Consider the following 22,275-nt stretch of genomic DNA (forward strand, 5'->3'; position numbering starts at 1 on the left):
TGGTTGGTTCTTAATGGAGTTGCAGGAAGCTTACATCAAGCCCCTTCCAGACGTTCTGTTTATTGTGCATTCATGATTATTTGTTCTCGTGATGGTACCGGAGTGGTTTCGCGCCTTCCCACTGTCGATGCTGTTTGTACCTGCAAAAGTATCAGGGCAGACGAACAGCTTCGTTTCCGATCAGTGCATGACCCTTAGCTTCCTCCTGAGATCCTTGAACTTTTCATACCACAAATATTCTAAGGTGGGGTGTGCCCAGGAGACTGTATGTCCTGCTTTTGTCACGCTATGGCTTATGTCCCTCTGGATTGCAATAAGTAGGTAAGCATCACAATACACCTAATAATAGTGGATCCACCACTAAACAGCAGGCAAAGAAGAGTCTTTCACCTCTTACTGCTTTTTTAACTGATGGAGCACATGTTTTTGCATGCAACTCTTACAGAGATGAGATGAGCAAAAGAGCTTGCTTACCCCCACACTCCTAACACATGGGTAGGCAAACTAAGGCCCGGGGGCCGGATCCGGCCCAATCGCCTTCTAAATCCAGCCCACAGACGGTCTGGGAATCAGCGTGGTTTTGCACGAGTAGAATGTGTGCTTTTATTTAAAATGCATCTCTGGGTTATTTGTGGGGCATAGGAATTCATTCATTATTTTTTTCCAAAATATATTCTGGACCCCCCACAACTTCTGAGGGACAGTGGACCGGCCGGCCCCCTGCTGAAAAAGTTTGCTGACCCCTGTACTAAAAGATCCGGGAAGGGCTTTTGAAAGGTGTTAGGCCAACTCACTGACTTAACAAAACAATAAAGAAAATAGTTGCTAGCTTTCTCCTTTCTGTAGCAGAGAACCTATAAAGATAAACTAACTCTGTAGTTTAACTCAGCTTGTATTAGAAATTGTACAATTTTGATGCTCTAACCAGGTCTGTGACCGTGTAACATTTGTTGTGGTGGCTTTTAAAGCCTGGGGTTATTGTGTGCTGCAAAGCATTTGCTGTACCACACTGTGAAACTACGGCTGTTCCAGGCTGTGGCTATTTTGGGGTGGGATTCAATTACATACCAGCAAATTTTGGATGTGCTATCAGTTGATGGAGAGCTGTTGTGCAACAAACCCACTTGCCCCAGAGAGCAAACTTTTTGCAATAAGAGACAGCCAGGAAATCTGCTGGTAAGTGTGATAGCACCCACTATGAGGCAACATCATGCAAATAAATCAGGATGAATGCTGAATAAACAGGTAGTCTGGAAACACTTGGAGCACTCCTGATTTTTCATGCTACCCTCCTGACCCACAACTGATTTATGTTAAAACATTCCCCAACATAGGCAACAAATACACAAATTATGGCATGTTCTAATATGGAGAAACAGGGAAATATTTGGTGCAGGATTCTTTAAAACAGGAGTGGGGAACCTTTTCACACCAGAGGGCCACAGACCCTTTTGGACAAGCTTCTGAGGGCCACATGGTACTGGTGGGCAGGGCCAGAGGGAAAAGTGGGCAGAGCAACAAATGGAAATTTTACAGTACACTAGGGTAGTTTCTGTACTGTCAATCCTCGGTCCAGCCAAGCAAGAAGCATTAAAAGGAGTTCAAAGATGCATTCTAGACAGGTAGAAACAGGTAGGGAGCTATGTTGCCTAGAGAAAGTTTCAAGGGCCAGGTCGAGAGAACTAGAGGGCCACATTCAGATCCCAGACCTGAGGCTCTACTCACCACCTTCAAAAAGGGCAGGAATTAAACAGCAGTAGACAGTGTCAGAAATCCTTTGGTGGTGTGTGCATGAGCGGTGGACCCCTGCTGGGGTGTGGGCCCCAGCAAATACCTGACACTGAGGTGCACATGACACTGCCTTACAAACCAGGTTTGGGTTTGACAGGTTTGAATGACAGCTACTCTGCAGGGAGGCAAGTGGGAAGGGCTTCATCCCTGCTCCTTTTTAGCACATCAAACCTGGGCCCTTCCAAATGCAACTACAAGCCATCTGTCTAGCCCAGTACTGCCTGCTCTGACTGGCAGCAGCGCTTCCATAGTTTTTCAAAGGCAGGGGCATCTTTCCTAGCTAGTCCCATTCACTGAAGATTATAAGAGAACTGTATCTGCAACCTTATGCATGCCAAAAAAAGAAAAGGTCTATTCCCACTGAGCTCTGGTCTCCATCGTCTTCTGAGACATACCCATAGCAGCGGCCTTAACCCAAACTGCAGTGTCCCTTTGACCAGATCCAAAGAGCAATTCACGGATGTGACGAAGACATGGCGCTGTGAGCAGATGGGAGCCAGGCGCAGCGCTGGAGCATCAGGGACATAGGGACATAGGAAACTGCCACACACTGAGCCAAGCCATTGGTCCATCTAACTCAGTATGGTCTACACCAACTGGCAGCAGCTCTCCAGGGTTTCAGGCAAGGAGCCTGTCCCAATCCTATCTGGAGATGCCTTTGGGGATTGAATCTGGGACCGTCTGCATGCATAGCAGGTGCCCACACACTGGGCTATGGACCTGCCCTTAAAAATAAAGCAAGATTCCAGTCCTCATAGTTCAGAACAAAGGGCCAGTTTAAAAAAGAGCATGCTTTGTACCAGGGGTTGCCAACATCTTGGAGGCCTGTGGATTGTGGAACCAGGCATAGGTTGCAACCTGCTATATTGGCTACAACAGAACACTTCTTCAAAGCCTAATTTCAGTGGGGGCAAGGGGGACCCTGGGGGTGTCAGGAAAGGCCTCTCTGGGCACTAAGTTGCCTATGGGTACTACCTTGGTGGTGTCTGCCTTAGACCAAGTCAGATCGCGAGTCCATCTTCCTTAGTATTGCCTACACTGACTGGCAGCAAGCTGTCCAGGGTTTCTGGCAGGGAGTCTCTCCTAGCCCTACTTGGAGATGTCATCAGGGATTGAATCAAAGATCTAAACGCAAATCAGCTCCTCTGCCCCTGTGGGATGGCCCTTCACCTCATCCTAATTGGGTAGCTGTCCAAGCCCACAGCCCGGAAGGGGGTCCAGTGCCAGCCTCCAGTGCCCCCCCCCTGCTGCCCACATGCTTTTCAGCTGCCTGAGCCTGTGGTGGGAACAGTGAAAAAAGAGCAAAGAGAAAGAAGTGCAGCCTCTGCTTCCTTTGCACGTTCTTTTTGGGTGAATATTGGCAGGGGCAAACTTTGGTAATATGGCACCCTGAGCAAGGACAAAATTTGGTGCCCCTCTACCCTAAATATTTCTTATTTTCACAATAATTCCTTTTGATACAGGGTTTTTTAATCTTCTAAGTAGGTGCCCACATAAATATAGGTATATTATTATTATTATTATTATTATTATTATTATTATTATTATTATTATTATGTGCCTCTTTGGCTCAGCATCCAGGGCAGGGGAACTGCCTGCTCTGCCCTAAATCCGGCTGGGATTGGTGCCAGGGGCAAGTGAATGCACCATGGTGACTATGGCATGAAGAGGGGCATCTTCCTCACCCCCAGCCTATTATACCTATTAGGAAGACTTAAAAGCACTTGGAGAGAATAGGAATGCGTCACATTAAGGAGTTATTGTGGCAGGGAGTTCCATAGGTCCTGAAGTATTAAAACAATGAAAGAATTGCAAATATCTAAACTTGTATTTATAAAAAAATGGGACTGGGAGAACCATTTTCCTACAAGAAGTTGCAGCAGGGTGACCTGTTTCCCTAGAGGTTTCGGGGGGGGGGGAGATGGCTCACTGAGGGGCTTCTTGCCCAACAACATCCCCACCGCACCCCAAAAAAATCTGTGAACTGGCATTGCCTGGGATATCCTTACATACGGTGGAAGTTTCGCAGCCCTTGACAGGGAACCAAAATGATGCTTTCATTGAACCACACCCGCAGAGCACCCGCCTCCAAGAGCCGGACCTTGTTCTCAGATGTTGCTGTTTATTTTCCATCTCGCCCTCCCCTCCCCTCCGCCAGCCCCCCGCCCTCCCCAGCTCAGTCGAGCGGCCCCTGGAAGATGAGGCGGACAAACCCCTGCTGGCCCGTCAGCCAGGTGCCACAGAAGGGGCAGGCTGCGTGGAAGGCGTGGGTGCCGTGGGGCAGGGGTATCTGCGCCCAGTACTGCACAGTCTTGGCCGAGCAAACGTGGCCGCAGGGGCAGAAGGCATGGGTGGGGCGCCCGGCGTCCAGGTACAGCCCCGCCTCGCAGCCCAGCCAGAGAGGCACGTAGGGCCCCGAGCGGCGGCACATGGGGCACTCACGCTCCAGCCCCCCTTTCTCCTTGCGGAAGCCCCAGTTGTGGAAGCCGTGGACGTGGCCACAGTTGACGTAGACCCAGGGCTGCTTCTTCTCCACCACGCCCCGCTGCGCCAGGCTGGGGAACGCCAGCGTGCTGAAGCCCACCGGGCACTGGGGGCGGGCGGCGTTGATCTCCTGGCGCAGGGCCTCCAGCTGCTGCAGGGTTGGGGTGCGCAGGAGTCCCTCCGAGGTCCGCCACAGCAGGGTGGCCCCACACAGGTCAATGAGCGAGCCATCCTGGAGCACGTTGGACTCAGACTCCACCTGGCCGTGGGGGGAGAGAGAGAGATGTCAGAAGAGGCACTGAGGTCCAGCTCCGAGGGCCTTCACCGCGAGAAGCGAAGTTACAGGGAACTAGGCATAGGGCCTTCTCGGTAGTGGCACCCGCCCTGTGGAATGCCCTCCCACCAGATGTCAGAGAAAAACAACTATCTGACTTTTAAGAAGACATCTGAAAGCAACCCTGTTTAGGGAAGTTTTTGAAGTTTGATCTTTTATTGTGTTTTTAGTATCCTGTTGGGAGGAGCAACTTTAGTCTACATTGCTTTATAAAATTGGGTCTAGTAGACCCAATTTCACCATTTGATGATGCATCCTGCACATATATAACATTTCCCTAATTTTCACCCCCCCCATAACTCAAAAACTATGTCATATTATTATTTTTTTCACACCAGCGACTTTGACATGTGAGATAATTCACTACAACAATTTTAATCAAAATCTGAGATATAGGAGTTAAATATTTCAAAAAATTGTGGCAATCTGTCATGGAACAACCCCACTGTAGATGATAACAGCAGTTTGCTGGACCTTGTTGCTGGTTGTGAAGGGGCCCCCATAACAGCTCAAGTGTCAGGGCCCCCGAAATGTAGGTCTGCCGCTGTTTCCTACCCCTTCCCAAAGATGCCAAGGAATGAAGCTGGGACCTTCTGTGTGCAGAGCAGATGTTCTGACCCTGAGCTATGGCCCTTCCCCTTAAAAAATAATGAATAGATCCAGTCCTCAAGGTTCTGAATAAAGGACTGATTTAAATAGGAGAATAGGGAGCTGCTTTTGGGGTTTCAGACAGGGTGTCTCCCCATCCTTCCTGGAGATGCCAGGGATTGAACTTGGGGCCAGCAGGTGCTCTGCCACTGAGCCACAGGTCCTCAGTAGGGCAAGAGCCTCTCCTTGGTCCTGCAGGGTGCCTTGCCTGGGCTTCCTCTCCCCACGTACCAGCTTTCCCCGCTGCTGCGCTGAGCGACTGTCCCGCAAGGCATACACATTCCCGCACACGGAGATCTCGCGCCATACACCCGGCGTGGAGTCCTCGCTGAAGCCACCGTTGGGGTGCATCACCAGCACCCCGTTTGTCGTCAGCCCGTCCATCAGTCCGTCAGGAGTCCTCCACTTGGCTGCCCTCTCCTGCCAATGAACCCAGAGACTGGCATCACAGCACCGCTTGGGCAGGGGGGATGTGGGGGCAAGACTTGTCCTAGGGGCCTTTGAACGTGGAAACAGGATTGCCCTGAAGAGTCCTAACCAATTCCAGCCAGGCTTATTCAAAGCACAGTCTCTCTCATCAACAATCCCCTGCCTCCCGCCGGTTGCAGTCTGTTTCCTGGCCCAATTCAAAGCGCTGGTTTCACCTCTTCCCACACATACCTACCCATGACTGGCAATCGTTATCATAGAATCCTAGAAATGTAGAGTTGGAAGGGATCCTGAGGTTCATCTCATCCAACTCCCTGCAATGCAGGACTATGTAGCTGCCCCATACGGCGATCAAACCTGCAACCTTGGCATTCTCAACACCACGCTCTAACCGACTGAGCTATCATGCCCCCTCAAGGGAGCTCCGCCCGGCATAGACACCATATTCCTTCCCAGCTCCAGGCTAAAATGTGTTTGTTCGCCCAGCCATTTTAGATTAAGGTTATTTTTGTCTGGTTGAATGCTTTTATTTCTCTTCACTTGACGGTGTATTTGGTTGTGCTTTGGAATGCATTTGCCCTTGGAAATTATTTGTTTAGGCCGCATTCCCAACCGTGTCTACTCGGAGGCTGTCCTACTGAATTGAATGAGCCTTGCTTATTCACTGCAGGGGTGGGGAACCATTTTAAGCGGGTGGGCCGCACTCACTCGTGGGCAGCCTGCCAGCCGTCACATGCCAGGGGAGGGCAGAGCAAGAGACAAAAGTGGTCAGAGAAACAGATGTAAATCTTTACCTTTGTACGGTAGGCTACATTCCAGACACACACACACAACCAGAAGTTTCTGCAACCTCTTCATCCAGGCAAGAAAGAGGCATGACTACAGTTCAAGGAAAGTGAGAGGTGTGGTGAGGGAAGGGGATGTTGCCTCAGGAAGGTCCCAAGGACCAAAGAAAGAGATCTGGAGGGCCAGAGGCATGAGTGATCCCTACACTGAGGATCTGGAAGCAGCTCACATCAATAAAGACAGAGAGACATAAAGGTGTGTGGGGAGAGAGGCTACATCAGACTTAAAAACTAAAAAGATGACGCACAAGGAAAGGAGAGGAGAAGGAAAAGGCAGAGAAAGATCACTTTCTCAAGGCCAGAAAAAAGTGGACGACTAAGAGGGCATTTATATCCAGCTCAGGCCAGACAGGTCTCTTTGAATATCATTTAGAAATCCATTTTTGGGGACGAAGGGTGGTCTAACGCCATTAGAGGCCCTTCTCTGTGTGCCCCCTCACAGGCTGCAATAAGGCAGGAGGCCTCAAGGGGAAATGGCAAGCAGATGCACTGCAGGGAGTTGCTTACAGAGCAACTGCCTCCTGCTGGCTGGTGCAAGTGAGCCAAATTATGTGACAGGCAGAAATGGCACTGATTAGGATGTCCCCGTCCACCATCATGTTGTGGGAAACTGCACCAAAGTGAATATTTGCGTATCACACAGGTGTGCTGTCCTCCTTTGGAAGCCAAAGACTTTTCCATTCCACCACACGTACGCAAAGACACACACAGTCGTGCTGGTGACTCACTCACTCCAAGGAAAATGTTGCGGGAGGCATCAAAGCCAGCAGCGTAAATGCGTGCTGTGTACGGAGGGTTCCTCTCGCAGATGACACGGCAGGCAAAGCGAGAGATGGTGCTCTGAGCCGACTGACCATCGATGGCTGAGTTGGCCCCTGGGGTCGTGTCCGTCACCACAAAATCAATCATGCTCTCTGTGGAGCGGCCAATCTGGGAAGAAAGGAGGCAGAGAGAGTTCAGAAAGGCAAAAAAAGTGCGCTGGTGTTTGCTTCGCGAACACATCCATTGTTCACTTGTGATTTTGCCATCTCGGTTTCAGGAAGATAGCATTTTCTCCTGTCAAAAAATCCTGAAATATCACAAACGGATGCAGAAAAGTCAGGAAGGCCTTACATTGATGAGAGGGACCCTTATTAATGTCCCATCTCCAGAAGATGTTTTGTCAGTCTGCATCAGGAACGTGGAACCTGTGGCTCTCCAGATGTTCGTGGACACCAACTCCCAGCATGGCCAACAGTGAAGGATGCTGGGAGTTGGAGTCCAACATCCATTGGAGAGTCACAGGTCCCCCTCATCCTTGGTCTAAGTAACAATCGGATATCTGTATTAATTTCCTTGCGCTCTCAATAATAGCTTTGGTTCACATCTGTTCATGAAGTAACTAGCCAGCACAGGAACAAAACATCCTGGCCACACCTGAGGCCTGAAGAAATGCATTTCCAAATGAGTTGAAAACTATTTCAGTGGTATTGTCATGACTCCAGAATCCAGCAGTGATCCAGCCACAGATGGAGGCTGCGGAGGCGCCAGCGAGGGGAGCTGGACACACCTCAGGGCTCTGATTCAGCTGCTGGAGACTGCTGGGCCTCAAACGGGGGCCTCCAGGAGGACTTCCTGTACCACCAGAGGCCAGAGTCAGGACTCACATTGGTGCCATCGCCTAAGCACTGCCGCCTTCTTCCTAGCATCCTGCGCAAGATCAGAACACAACAGGTATTTCAGCTAAATGACAAAGGGAAAAGTGGTGCCAAGGCTGCCACCATCTCTGGAATCTCCAGAGCCTCACTGAAGCAGATATTAAAACAACAATCTGATGCAATATCCACAGGGCATGAAATCATAGCCATCATCGGTGGTAGGCACTGCTGGGCACCTGCCAAGCAAGGCTCACGCAGGTTTTCAGCAGGAAGTTATGGGACAAGTGTTGCTTGGAAATTACTCAGTAGATCCACTCTGAAACATCTGCAGGTTCAAACAGTTTTGAAAGTGTCATTGCGTATAACCATCATGAGTTCAAATCATCATAGATGCACAATAAAAAGTATATGTGGCACAAAAAAAACTCATACATCAGACATCTGCTGAAGGCACAGGCACCTAGTCACCCAAAGAGGGTGGCATTCCTGTTTCTGCTGCCAGGGTCATAGGTACCTGGAACATGTCGGTCTCGCAGTCATGAGTATACTCAACGATCACAGAGTGGCTTCGGGAAAGTGTGTATGAGATGCTGTGCTGGCCTTTGTTACTCAGTGCCTGTTGGGCAGAAGAAATAAAATAAACAGCTGTGGGACCCATCTAAAGCTCCTCTCCAGAGCTAAACTCATCACCTCAATCCCAGCACCGAGCCTCTGAGATTCCCTGTTCCCTTTCTAATGATACATGGACTAGATTCAGTGCCTGATCAAAGAGCAAGAGGCTTGTATCCCATTCCTAAAGCCCAGCTGCACAGAGGAAGACAGGAAGGTGCCTTATACTGAGTCAGATCATTTATCTAACTGGATTGTTATCGTTCACACTGACTGGCAGAACCTGTCCAGGGTTTCAAACGGGGTCATTCCCCAGCCCTACCTGGCGATGTCAGGGATTGAACCAGGGACCTTCTGCATACAAAGCAGATGCTCTGCCACTGAGCTCCAGCCCTGCCTCTAAAAAGAAAGTAAGATTCCAGTCCTCATGAATCCGAATAAAGAACTGATTTAAATAGAGACAATAATAAGCTTCTTTATAACCAAGTCAGGTCACTGGTCCATCTAAGCCAATTTGTCTATAATGACCAGCAGCAGCTCTCTGGAGTTTCAGATGAGAGTCAAGACAGCTTTGTCTCTATTTCCTTATTGTAGGGTTGTCATATTCCCAAAAGTGAAAAGTTGTTGAGCCATACGTCTGGGTTTCCCCGGACATTTTGCTGATTCGGCAAACATCTGCATGGACGCCATTTTGACAGACTGATTCCTGGACGTATGGCAGCCCTACGTATGGGGACAGAAATGCACTTTACACATGCTTAGAGTCATAAATCTTTTCCAGGACTAGATTCTGGCATAAAAAAAATAGCAGGGAGCTGCCCTATTACAAATAAGACCCTTGGTCCATCTATCTTGGCCATGCCCACAGTGATTGACAGTGGCTCTCCAGAGCCTTCCTAGTCCTACTTGGAGGATGTCAGAGACTGAATCTGAGACTTTCAGCATGCCAGGCATGTGCTCTATCACCACACTATGGTCCTTGCACAAAATGGCCCCCCATTGAAGCCCAGAGTGGTCTGATGAGCAGAAGAGTATTCCTGGTGGCTAGGAAGGGGCTTTGGACTCACCTTGGATACAAGCGGTGTAGAGATGTGGTGGATGACATCTGGTTTAACCCCATTGGGTTTTGGCCTCTTGAACAGGGCCAATCGGCTGCGGCGGCGGCCCTTGTCACCATTGGGCAAGGAGCCATTGTACCTGTGTTGGGAGAGGCCAATGAATCTGTTTGTTTGTCTGTACTTGGTACAGAGTAAAATAGAGCATCACATCACATCAATTCAACTTGATGAGAGTTCAGGATTTCAAATATCTAGTGTTCTTTAAAATATATCTATTTTTGAGGCCCATCTTTGTGAAAAGGCTGCTTTCAAATCTAGTGGATAAACACAACCGCAGGCACTTCCAGATGATCTGTTTACTGAGCATTCATACTGATTCACTTGCAGGGAGACTGGACTTCTTGTCTTAGCTATTTGATGAGCATTCATTGTTATTTTTTTCCATAGAGATTAGATGAAGTTGCATCAAAGCAAGGGTTATCCCATCCTTTCTCATGTTTTCCCATCATTTTCCTATTGGCAAAAGGTTTGATCTTCTGGGGAAGTGATTGTGTTGTGCAAGACTTCCCATCGTTCCACGACCTGAATTTGCCCATATGTGATCGAATCCCACATGAATATAGCAACAGTTTGGAAGTGTCAAGTATTAATCTGCACACCCACTCCCCCCCTCCATTTCTTTTTGCAGCCTGTGTTTTGTTAAAAATCCTAAATTCACTTCCCAAGCAGTCTCTGCAACATAGAGAGATATCTTGAACCCCTGATTCATAAAGAACAGGCCCTGGTGAAGGGTTGTTGGCTGGCGTTTTGGGTCTTTGAGAAATGCCCTTTTGTTGTTTGCAAAGCTTTGCAAATGCCCCCACTGTCAGAGGCAGTATAGTTTTGGATGCCCGTTGTGGGGAGACAGCTCTTATACTCAGATCTGACTTTTTGGGTTTCGCAAAGGCCACTGTGAGTATAGGATGATGGATTATGAAGGGCCTTTGGCCTGATCCAGCCGTCAGGCTCTTCTTATGTTCCTAAGCCAGCAAAACCATTATCTTTACGGGGTCTCCAATGAGTTGCAATTGGCTTAGTTAGATGCTTGCTATGCAGGCCTGGGTATAACAGGGTCTCTGAACCCCTTCTAAAAGAGACATGGTCGGGGTTCAAGCCTGCCTGGGAGACAAATTATCTGATCTGAAGGTCATCACCCACTAACCTTGGAAGTACATGGCTATTTTTACTCAGTGGTGAGAGAAACGTACTCTGTACATGCTCAGGCTTCCTGCTCATCAGCTTCTTTTTATTTCATGTTCCAGAGCTGAGCACTAAAAAAATGTGTCCAGGTCTGCATGGGGGACTGCTGGCAGAAAGGGTTCCCTTCACTTACCCCAACACGATCAGCTCCCCGTACTTCACTGGCTCCTTGGTCAACAGGATACTGTCCCCTGGAGAGGGATAAATGCGGCTGCTTTTGGGGCAAGCTCGCCGGAGATCTAGTGACTGGGAGCTCACTGCTTCAGGGCTTCCTTCTAACACCATCCTGTAAGCACAGAGAAGGCAGGTCAATGATTCTTCAACATCAACTTTGTTGGACTGGTCATGTTGTTCGGATGCCTGATTATCATCTCCCAAAGCAACTACTCTATTCCGAACTTAAAAATGGAAAGTGTAATGCTGGTGGTCAACAAAAGACTCTCTAAAGGGAAATCTAAAAAAAAGTAGTATAAACACCAACAATTGGGAAACACCGGCTTGCGAGCGCTTCAATTGGAGATCAGCCTTTACCAAAGGTGTCATGGAATTTGAAGACGCTCAAACTCAGGACAAAAGGGAGAAATGCACGTTTGGCAAACCCACACCGTGATCAACTCCCGCCTGGAAACCTATGTCCCCACTGTGGAAGGATGTGTGGATCCAGAATTGGCCTTCACAGTCACTTACGGACTCACTGTTAAGACCGTTTTCATGGAAGACAATCTTACTCAGCTACGAGTGATCACCAAAGAAGAAGAATGCCACACATTTAAAGCACTCTCATTTCACTGGATGGCTTCCCGAAGAATCCCGGGAACTGTCATTTGTTCAAGGGTGCTGGGGGTTGTAGCTCTGTGAGGGGGTCTCCTAAGAAGTTTCAGAACCCTTAACAAACTACTGTTCCCATGATTCTTTGGGGTGGGAAGCCATGCTTGTCAAAGTGTTGTGGGAGTGCTTCTTCTCACTTCAGCCGTACGAATATGGTTGTTAAGAATAATTTTTTAAAAATCATTTACGAGTCGCTTGGAATGAAACATATCAAAGCAGTTTAACAATGAAACATTAACAATATAGATATATTTCACAACTAGAACAAGTTCACGTATAAAAACAATGCCAAATTCAATGCAGTTACAGACTGGGATTTTAAAAAAATCTCCACTTAAAAGACAAGTTGGAAAAAGGAAGGTCTTCCATAGGCCCCCAAAAGACAACAGAGAAGTCCCTGTCTGATATGTAATGGGAGGAAGGAGGAGGAGGAGTAATAATAAGCACAATCAATGCACTTGCATGATCCTTATCAGAGAACAAAAGGACAGATCCATTGCAACCCTGTTGTACCTCATGTTAGTCCTACATAGATTCATTAAAAATAGTGGGTATTATTTTGACTTAGGTCCATTCAGGTCTATGGGTCTACTCTGAATATTATTTAGCTAGAGACAACCCAATGCATGCCTGGTTGTGCCTGAAGGCCCATCTTGCTTGAGGGGAGGAAGTACTGAAGGAAGTAGTTTGAGGGCCTGTCACCCTCCAGCTCCCATAGCAGCCCCTCTCCCTCCCCCCCCCCCAAATGTCACCACAGGAGCTTCTGCAGAAGAAACTTGCCCTAAGGGGAGGGGAGAAGAAGCAGTAGCAGTTTTTTCTAAGCAACCAAGTTGTCTTTTCCATTCTATTGCAATTTATTCTTTAAAAAATAAATAAATGCTTCTAGTTGTAATAATCTTACGTAAAAGATTTGTGAGATCTGCTCAAAAAGTTGTACGTAAATATTGTAAGTAAAATAAAATACTCAGAAGTAAATCCCATGGAGTTCAAGGGGCCTTACTCTGTGGTAAATGTGTTTAGGACTTCAGCTTCATTTATAGTAGGAGGGCATGGATTATAGCCTCCCTCCTGCAGGGACTCTACACATGCTCAGATGCCCATTAGGACCGCATCCCATATTCATACTGCATCTCGCCCTTGCATTGTCATAGCAACGCCCGCTTGACGGCTCCCCATCAGTTGCCGTGGGTGGCACTCCCTGACCTCTATGGTTTTGGGCCCAGTGTTCAAAGGAGCCATATGGTAAACACCTCTAGCATCTCCAGGTTTCTAAGGTGACAGTCCTGACCCTTAGCAGCAGCAACCCCCCCCCCCAAGTTGCCATGGTGATAGCCCTAAACTACCTCCGCACTGTTACCACAGCAGCATTTCAGATATTTTATGCCTCCCTGTTGCCATGGCAACACTCTCGGCTCCATCCTGGTCCCTGCTGCTGGAGGAACCCACTTGTGGTTCATTGAAATCCTGTAGCTGCCTCCTTCCCGCGCCCCCCATCCTGTTGATTCCTTGCTCGTGGGGCTAGTTCACACATGCACACACATAATGCCCCAACACACACACACACACACACACACACACACACACACACACACACGGAAAGACATGCCTACACAAAAATGGGTCTTCTTTAACAACCACCACAACAAACCAAACAAATTTGAGCTGGGCCTCACCTAGGCCTTGTAGTGTGGAATGGGTTGCATCCCACTAAGGCCCCATCTCCACAATACAGCTGAAGCATCATCATACTGCTTTAAACAAAGAATTCTGGGAACTGTAGTTCATTAAGAGTTGTTAGCAAGCCCGCTATTCCCCTTACAGAACTATATTTCACAGAATGGTTTAGCAACAAATTCTTCCCCAAGAACTCTGAAAACCGTAGCTTCTTGTGGAGGATAGGGATCCAACTCTTAGCACCCTTAAGAAACTACAGTTCCCAGGATTCTTTGGGGGGAAAGCCTTGGCTGTCAAAGGGGGTATGTATAGCACAGGTGCCCCCCCCCCCGAGACCCGCTGGAATTACTGGGCCTAGCTGTGTCCATTAATCTTAATGGGTCTGCAGGTCTAACGGGATAAAATCCTATATTCTTTTTAATACCAGGATGTAGCAGAGATATATAAACTGGACGGTATGTCTTAAGTGCGTCTCCACATATTTTTCATTAAAACAAGTTTTAGTTAATGATTTAAGTACTGTACTGCAAAGAAATGCATTAATATCTCATTGTATGAAGGTAAGTGGTTTACTTATTTAGTTGCCAACCTGCATGTTGCCAACCACCCAATACAGTATATAAATTATAGTTAAGGGGTGAAGATGGCCTTAGTCTTATCTGTTTAGCTACAGAGATGTTAAGTCAGACATTCTAACCAATTTGTAAACTGCCCTGGGTGCAATCTCTTAATCAAACTCCCCACAAACAGACATGGTCTCAAAAACATTACTCAGATACATCCAGGAAGGTAGTACCAGCTTTGATTCTGGAACTCAGGCAAGACTGTAAATAATTACATTTTGCACAAACGTCCATCACATGATACCCTGTAGAACTAAAAACGAATAAACCCAGAATCCAGCAATATCCACTGCTCAGAACGTTACACAAATAATCTGAATTATGAGATTATACACTGATTCCCGCCCCCCAGCCATTTTTTCCACCCTCTCTAGGCTAGGAAGCAGCATTTCTGGAGGCTGTAGGAGGTGGAGGTGCTAAGCCTCTATAGAGAACTGTATTGTCAATAACTATGGAGCCAAGGACTCTGGGTGTGTAGAGCAGAGTGTGGGGGGAGAATTAAATATTGAAGAACAGGTTGTGTGTCAGGATCCCTGGGGCAAATTCAGAGACACAGAGGAAACTTAGTGGGACCGGGTTTCCAGAGATGCCTGGCCAGTGAACATTTTTGAAAAGCTCTTTGTATGTGCAAAACTGAAGGGCAAACAGAAATTAAAAAGAACTCAAGAGGATTTGTAGATCAAGGAATGTAGAGATTTATGCATCTTGAGGTCAAGCAGGATGGGTGTGTGACTAAAGCCTTCAAAGGGGAAGTCTCTGTGAACCTTTGCATGTGCAGGGTCTCTTTCTACTGAACCTGTCCACCTCTCAGATTAAGGGCCAAGACTTCCAGGTCACACAAGGTGCATGCATCTTCTGGAAAGCTTTGAGACATAGTGTTTTCTCCCCCCTTAAGCACAGAAAGGGGAGGTTTTCTGCTTAAAGGGGGGGGGGTCTGCTACACCAGGATATTCTAGAGCAGTGGTTCTGGTAAGAGTGGGTATGTAGATGAAAATCTGTAGGATCTAAGCTGTGCATTGGGAGAATGGATCAAGTTCTTCCTGTTTAGAGGGGCATAGCTGTTGTTGTGTTTTTTTTAAAAAAAATACTTAGAAAGATTTATAAACCACTTACTCAAATAGGCCTCTAAACAGGATACATAATAAAACTGTAGATAAAAACACAGCTAAAATTAAAAAAAACTATTAAAAAGAATATATATATATTATAATTATCATTAAAACTTGGGGGGGATCAGTGCAACAAATTAATGTCCAATGGAGTTGTGCAGAAACACGGGGGCTCTCAGGGTTTCTAAGGGACTGGAATGGGGTTTAATGTCAAATGTGGTGAGTGAGAAAGGAGAGGGCCGCATCCTGCTTTATTGGGAAGTTAGGAAGGTTGCATTTTAAGAGATGATGTACATAACTTGAAGGGGGTGGACATGTGTTTAATATGTTTAGGAGAAGTAGAAAGAGTTGGGATGTCCATGATGGTACCCCAGTATACCTGCCCCCACTAAGGAGCAGGCTGTAGCTCAGTGGTGGAGCAACTGCTTTGCTTGCCAAGGTCCCATATTCAATCCCTGGCATCTCCAGGTAGGGCTGGAGATATCTGAAATCCTGGAAAGCCCCTGCCAGTCAGTGTCTGCAATACTGACCATCTAGCTCAGTAGAAGACAGCTTCTGGTGTTCCCTGGAAACAGCAAGAGTGCTGGGAGAGTGTATAGGGTGCTGTGTGACTGTGTAGGAGAGGGGACAATCCTGATTTATTGGGGTACCATGGGGATGCATTTGCAGAAAGAATTCACAAGGGAAAGGATCCAGAGGCTGTTTGACAGGATATTATCGATAGTGCTAGAGAAGCAGGGGAAAGGGCCTGATTTTGCTACTCAAGAGTTGCCTGATAGCCTCTGCCTTTGGACAGAGGGATCTGGACTAGGGACTGAAGTTGTTGGAAATGTATATTGTGGGGGTGGCTGTCTCTTTCACCCATGAAAACCAGATATTGAGCATGCATTCTTGGGGATGCAGGGTAGGTGGGCAGTGCCAGGCATAGTGCAATAAGGAAGGACCACGGAAAAATGGGACACATTTTGCAAAGGGACAGTGGCCCTTTGCACTCACTCTCACACACAAATGTGTGTGTGTGTGTGTGTGTGTGTGTGTGTCCATCCCATGCAATGCTGGTTAGCAAAAGGTAAACACAGACAAATGTGTACGCATCTTAACGAAGATGCTGGCTTGGGGGCAGAGAACAGGAATCAGAGGACACCCAAACAGATTTGGGACAGGAAGGTAAAGAATTCAGGAACACCTGGGCATACTGAATTAGGGGACATGGGAATCAAAGGACACCCATAAGACATTCAGAGGCAGCCCAAGAGATCTGAGGAGGGAGTGTGTGTGTGTGTGTTTATATTAGGGTTAGGAATTAATAGGGGCCCAGACAGATGGTGCTGCTGGGGGAGGTTAAGAATAACAGGGTGCATATTAACAAAAGAAAACCAGACAAGTGCCAGGGCTTAAATATGTTATATAAAGACGAGACCCTTTTAACAGACACTATTAAGAGACATCTAACCAGATCTGAGAGGGATGGAGCTAGGCAATGAATTAGGGGACATAAAAATTCAGGGTCACCATATCAAATTGGGGGTGGGTGGGTTAGGAATTAGGGGGGGCATGAGAATCGAAAGGCAGCCGAGCCGATCTGCGGATGAGCCTAGGAATGATGGGGATGGGGGGGGCTGCAGACAGACAGAAAGCGAAGAACTGCAGAAAGTAAAAGTGGGGTGGGGGAGATCTGTGGGAGGCATCCCTCCCTCCCTCCTTTCCCCTCCTCCCTGCCCTCCCCCCCCCGCCGCTCCTCTCCCCCATGCAACACCACCCCCTCCCCGCAGCCTCCTCCGCCTCCCTCCCTCCCTCCCCCCCACCCCAACCCGCCAGGCACCACCGTCAGGGTTGGGGGTCTCTCCGGCTCACCCCTCTGCGCGTCCCCCCCGCTCCCCTGCGGCGGGTCCTTGCTCAGCAACCACCGCCTGCGCAGGATGGATAGCCCTGCATTGCCGAAGGAGGAAGAAGAAGAAGGAGGGAGGAGGAGGGAGGAGGAGGCGGCGGCTCTGCTTTGGCGGCGGCGGCTGCTCCGGCGCCGGGCGGGATCACAGGCTCAGCTCTCGCGTCCCCGGCACCCCGCCGCACACACCGCAAGTCTGCAACGCACACAACGCCGCTCCCCCCCCCCCCGCAACCCTTTGCAAGGACCAGAGAAGGGGGATCCTCCTCCCCAAGCCCTCTCGTCTCTCCCTTTTCCCCACCCAGGGGCAGCCCTTGCCTCGCGCCCCCGCCTCTCCCTGCAACCTGCCCACCAGCTGCATCACAAAAGCAAAGCGGGTGTGTGGACGGGAGGAGGGAGCGTTTGTTTATTGCTTTGCAGGTGTGCAAAGAGGTTAGAAGAGAGGTAGTTGAGATGGTGCCATCGTGGGTGTGTTGGGGGCGGCGGCGGCGGCGGGGGGGGGTGCCGAGAGGGGTGCAAGAGCCGAGGGTCCCTCGCTCGGGGAAGGGGAGAGGAGAGGGAAGTGCAACAGATAGTTACGGAATCGGAATGCATTCTTGTGTTTTCCGATTGCAAACCGCTGTGTGATTCTCGAATGGCAGCATAGAAATAATAATAATAATAATAATAATAATCATCATCATCATCATCATCATCATCATCATCATCATCTAGGGGAAGTCTCCTTTCGATGGAAATCAAGGCAAGAGCACCAGCAGCAGAGCCCAAACTGGAAAATGTTGTGCTTTAAAAGGATTGCAATGCAGTACAGGCTAACAATAAACATATAGTATAACTTTATTAATAACAATGCTAATTTTGTTGTTTTGCTTCCTTTGGTAGCAGCTTAGGAAAGTGTCTTAAACTGAGTCAGGCCCACTGGCCCATCTAGCTCAGAAATGTCTGCACTGGCTAGCAGTGGCTTTCCGGGGTTCAGGCAGCCACTACCTGGTGATATCAGGACTGGAACCCGGGACCTTCTGCATGCAAGGGTCTTGTTCTGCCCCTGATCTACAGCCATTTCCCCAAAAGAGAGGCACGGGCGGAATGTGCTAGGATATTAGTAGCTGCAGTGGCTTCCAGTCTGTTTCCAGGTCCTATTTAAAGCAGGAAAACAGGAGCAGAGATAAGAAGCTGCCTGACAGCGAGTCAGGACATTGGTTCAGCTAGCTCAGTGCAATCTATATTGACTGGCAACGGTTCCAGAGGGGTTTTGTTTGAGGGATATTTCTATGCTAAGGTTGAACCTGCCCTCAGCTAGACCTCACCTGCCTGTCTTTTTGACTTACAGCCAGTCCAGTGAGTGGCATTTGCTCCCTCCCCCTTGGCCTCAGTGTTGCCTTGGGAGAAGGGCGCTGGGAGGAGACAGGAATTGGCTGGCCCAGCCTGCCATTGGCTCTGGCGCCACCTGCTGTTGAGCTCCTTTTCTTCCGCCCTACCAGTCCCAGGGGGCACCAGCCACCCCTGCAGCTTGGGCAAGGCAGTCTCTCTTGGGCGGAAAGGGCATAGCTCAGTGGTTAGAGCATCTTTTTCCCATGCAGAAGTTTCTCGGTTCAATCGTTGGCATCTTTAGGTAGGGCTGGGGGAGGCTTCCTCTCTGAAACTCTGGAGAGTAGCTGCCAGTCAGTGTCAACATTACTACATGAGATGGCCTTTTGGTCTGGCTAGGTATAAGGCAGTTTCCTCTGTTCCTTGTGCAGGTCCTTCTTAAGACTCTGCAAGATCCAGAGGTAACATGTACATTTGAAGTCCCCCCCTCCCGGCACTACATATCAGTGTGATCCTCTGCCTGAAAAAGCAACCCTAAATATGCATATGATCCTCTCTATTTGCCAGCGGAAGCAGTATGTTAAGATTCCATCTCTTTAAAAAGTATACGCACAGAGTGTGTGCTGCTACAATACACCTCGTAATTATGGCTTGTGTCACGTGCAGATTTGTGCCTTCTTTAGCAGGTGGAGTGGACCGCCCAAAAATAAGCTATACATGGAATGAAATGTTTGACAGACAAGATGAGCCCAGGAGAAGCTTCTCCTGTAATTGTACTTCCATACTAGAAAATGCTTAACCTGTTGAATGTCTGCCTGCTGCACAGTTGTTAAAGGTACAAGAACCCCGCTTTCCTTCAATGCCCAATCCTAAACCAAAGTTTAGGTGCCATTCCTGTGCCCACATACTGTGGGGATGTTAAGGAAGGTAGGAGAAGATACATTGTTTTGATATTATCCCTTCTCACTCACGCTAGCAGAGCACATTCCCTTTGCAGCTTATTGGAAGCAAGCTGATGATTTGTTAAAATCCTTTAATTAAACAATCCTGTCTGACTTGTCGAGTCTGGATTGTTCCTGGTAAGTTTCCCCTTTATTTCCCTCTTAAAATAATAATAGCACAACACAGTCTTATTTAAAAGTAAGAATAGTGTTTTACTCACATTCAGTTCACAGCAGTAATTTGAAGGCAGGATTTATCTTGCGGTTAAAATGAAAAGAAGTCTGAGCTACATTTCAGACTTTCTGCTTGTGGGCTCCATCCTATGTGAAGCTTGACCCATGCACTGGCTAAAAGCCAGGACAGCAAGAATCCAAGAGTAAGGGAGTAAGAGTCCAAGAGAGAAATGGGGGTTGCGTGGCCAGCCCTTTTATGTGGTCAGCTAGGGTCACGCCCATCTACCTGGTCACACACAGGGGGAGGAAGTTCCAGAGCAGGTATGGCAGGAAGTCCTCCCTGTCTGGAGCCACATCCCCGTGTGTCCATTCTAGGCAACAGGAAAATGTTATACTTGACTGCTCTAGTAATACATCCCACATACCCCTTCTCAGGCAATGCAACTGAAATTGAGTCACAAAGTGATTTCATGCTCTTTATTCAGCTCATAGTGGTGAGGAGGAATGGAAGTCCCCTCAAAGTATCTGCTTTATATACATTATTTACACAATGGGCTGCACGTGATTGGCTAATTCCGGACTTCTCCTGTAGGCCAATCAGGTTGTGGACTCACTTCTATCTGGAGCTGGATTGGGTGGCTCCTGCTGACCAATCATACTGCTGCATTGTTCTAGGACCAATCAGACTGCTGCATTCTGAATCCTATTGTTCTAGGACCAATCAGACTGCTGCATTTTGGATCCTATTGTTCTAGGACCAATCAGACTGCTGCAGTTTGGATCCTATTCAATTCAGTACATAACAGCAACATACATTTATATACATAAATTTTATTCAACAACCCAGAGTCCCAGCTTGACACGAAGGTTCTGGAAACTCTCCTTTGGTAAGGGCTTTGTCAGGAAGCCCGCAGTCATCTCCTTGGTATGGCAATAAGACAGTTCCACAAGTCCCTCGTGGATGGCCTCACACACATACTTCACCTCAATGCGCTTTGTCCTTGCCTGGAATTTCTCGCTCTGGGACAGCTTTAGGCAACTCCATTGGACTAACAGGCCCCTTTCTCACCACCCCAAAGTCTGAGCCAGGCCATCTCTCTGCACACTTCTGTGGCCGCAATGTATTCAGACTCTGTGGAAGATAAAGCTATACAACTCTGTTTATAACTGCCCCATGAAATGGGACCGTTTCCAAACATAAATACATATCCACCTGTGGATTTATAATCAGTTGTACATCGCAGCCCAATCTGCATTTGTAAAACCAGTCATTCTAGGATTACTAACAGCTGGTAATCTTAATTTAGTTTATTGCACCCATGAGTACCAAACCACCCTTTTCACACCTACCCAATCATATTCAGTGGGAACATTTACTTTTCTGCTTAGAATTCCCACTGCACTGGCTAAATTACTTATTTATTTATGAAAGATGACCAAAGTCCAACCCTGTTCTATGTAAATGTTAAATACTAGTCATTCTGTGCTGAGCTCCCACATAATATATAGATTTTAATAATTTTTTTCTCTCTTTTTGGAGGGGGTAGATTTCAGAGATTTCAATTAGCCATTTCCTCCTATCACAATTTTGGATGTGTCTCACACAACATCAGGAGTACGAAATTCACTATAATTGTTCTGAAGGCATTCGGTAATAACTGGAGCTATATTTACAGTTAAGTCTGAGGTTCTGGAGTAATCTTGGATTTATTTTTCAAGTAAAGTCTTACAGGCTTTGCAAAGCAGAACGTAAGAGTTATGGGGCTATGGTCAGAGATGATAATATTGGTAATCAAGGCCAATTTAACAGAGGGAATAAATTCAAATGAAATCAAAATATGAACTATTCTGGAATAAGCGAAAAAAGCTTTTTGAAAAGTAAGTGTAATTGTGCTTATTAGGCATAAAGGACTCGCCAAGGATCAAAGTTCATTTATTTATTAGTTGAGAAAAACTGGTGTTAATTTATTAGGGTTTATGAATGTCCTATCCAATTGATTATTAAGTCATGTTAAAATTCCCCCTAAAATTAATGGACCCTCTTTAAAATTTGATAATTGAAAAAGTAGAGCTGATAAAATAGGTTGAGTGGAGTGAGGGGCATAGACTGAACCAATTGTATAAATTTTGTTTCTCTATAGTTTCTTCTTCTTCTTCTTGTTTCAAAAACACACACAAAAAACCCTTCTGATCTATTGGAACATCATTATATACAATGCCTGTTTTCTTGGCAATCCATAAAGCCACACCCCTAGCTTTTGAGGATCCAGGCAAATTATACCAAATCCCACCTTTAGGGGGCAGTACAAATCACTCGCTCGTTTTTCTTTTGTAGGTTTCTTGTAAGCAAATGATACCAGGATTATTTTTTTATGTAGGAATTTTTGTACCTTTTCGTTTTGATATGGAACCCAGCCCATTGACAAAATATTCACACTAGACAAAATTATATCTAAAGCTTAAAACAACTATGAGCTTGCATAACACAGCAGTTTACGCATCTCTCCCAACAATACATCCCTCCCCCCCCCCACCACCACCCTAACCCACAGCTTGAGAAGTAAACCCAGAAATCATGTACCTGCAGGATCCATCTCCAGGGAGAAGTCCTGGGTAGAAATGGCCACAGACCTCAATTTATTATTTTTATTTATTAAAT

General features: G+C 47.3%; 1 protein-coding gene across 5 annotated transcripts; it reads right to left on the reverse strand.

Moving 5' to 3' along the window:
• Nucleotides 1-3,380: 3,380 nt before the first annotated feature.
• PELI3 (pellino E3 ubiquitin protein ligase family member 3) lies at nt 3,381-22,137 on the reverse strand. Of its 5 annotated transcripts, none has more exons than XM_081174171.1 (7): nt 13,576-13,804; nt 11,208-11,360; nt 9,845-9,974; nt 8,683-8,784; nt 7,264-7,461; nt 5,489-5,677; nt 3,381-4,534 (listed from the first exon to the last, which is right to left on the reverse strand). In XM_081174171.1, the coding sequence occupies exons 1-7, from the start codon at nt 13,647-13,649 to the stop codon at nt 3,968-3,970; spliced, it is 1,413 nt and encodes a 470-aa protein (XP_081030297.1). In that variant the 5' UTR covers nt 13,650-13,804; the 3' UTR covers nt 3,381-3,967. The 5 variants fall into 5 exon arrangements, with proteins under 5 accessions (XP_081030297.1, XP_081030298.1, XP_081030299.1 ...); XM_081174172.1 differs by lacking the exon at nt 13,576-13,804 and adding an exon at nt 18,181-18,275 and having other exon boundaries at nt 3,382-4,534; XM_081174173.1 differs by lacking the exon at nt 13,576-13,804 and adding an exon at nt 19,664-22,137 and having other exon boundaries at nt 3,384-4,534.
• Between the last annotated feature and the right edge of the window lie 138 nt (nt 22,138-22,275).

Source organism: Podarcis bocagei (assembly GCF_964188305.1).
Source record: "Podarcis bocagei genome assembly, chromosome: 16".
Taxonomy (NCBI): domain Eukaryota; kingdom Metazoa; phylum Chordata; class Lepidosauria; order Squamata; family Lacertidae; genus Podarcis; species Podarcis bocagei.

Excerpts from the sequence above, each read along its gene's own strand:
- PELI3 (XM_081174171.1), bottom strand. The coding sequence starts at position 13,649 with ATGATGATGCTTCAGCTGTATTGTGGAGATGGGGCCTTAGTGGGATGC. Across the intron at positions 11,361-13,575 it reads TTCCACACTACAAGGCCTAG|GATGGTGTTAGAAGGAAGCC; the intron begins GTGAGGCCCAGC and ends CTGTGCTTACAG. Across the intron at positions 9,975-11,207 it reads GGGGAGCTGATCGTGTTGGG|GTACAATGGCTCCTTGCCCA; the intron begins GTAAGTGAAGGG and ends CTCCCAACACAG.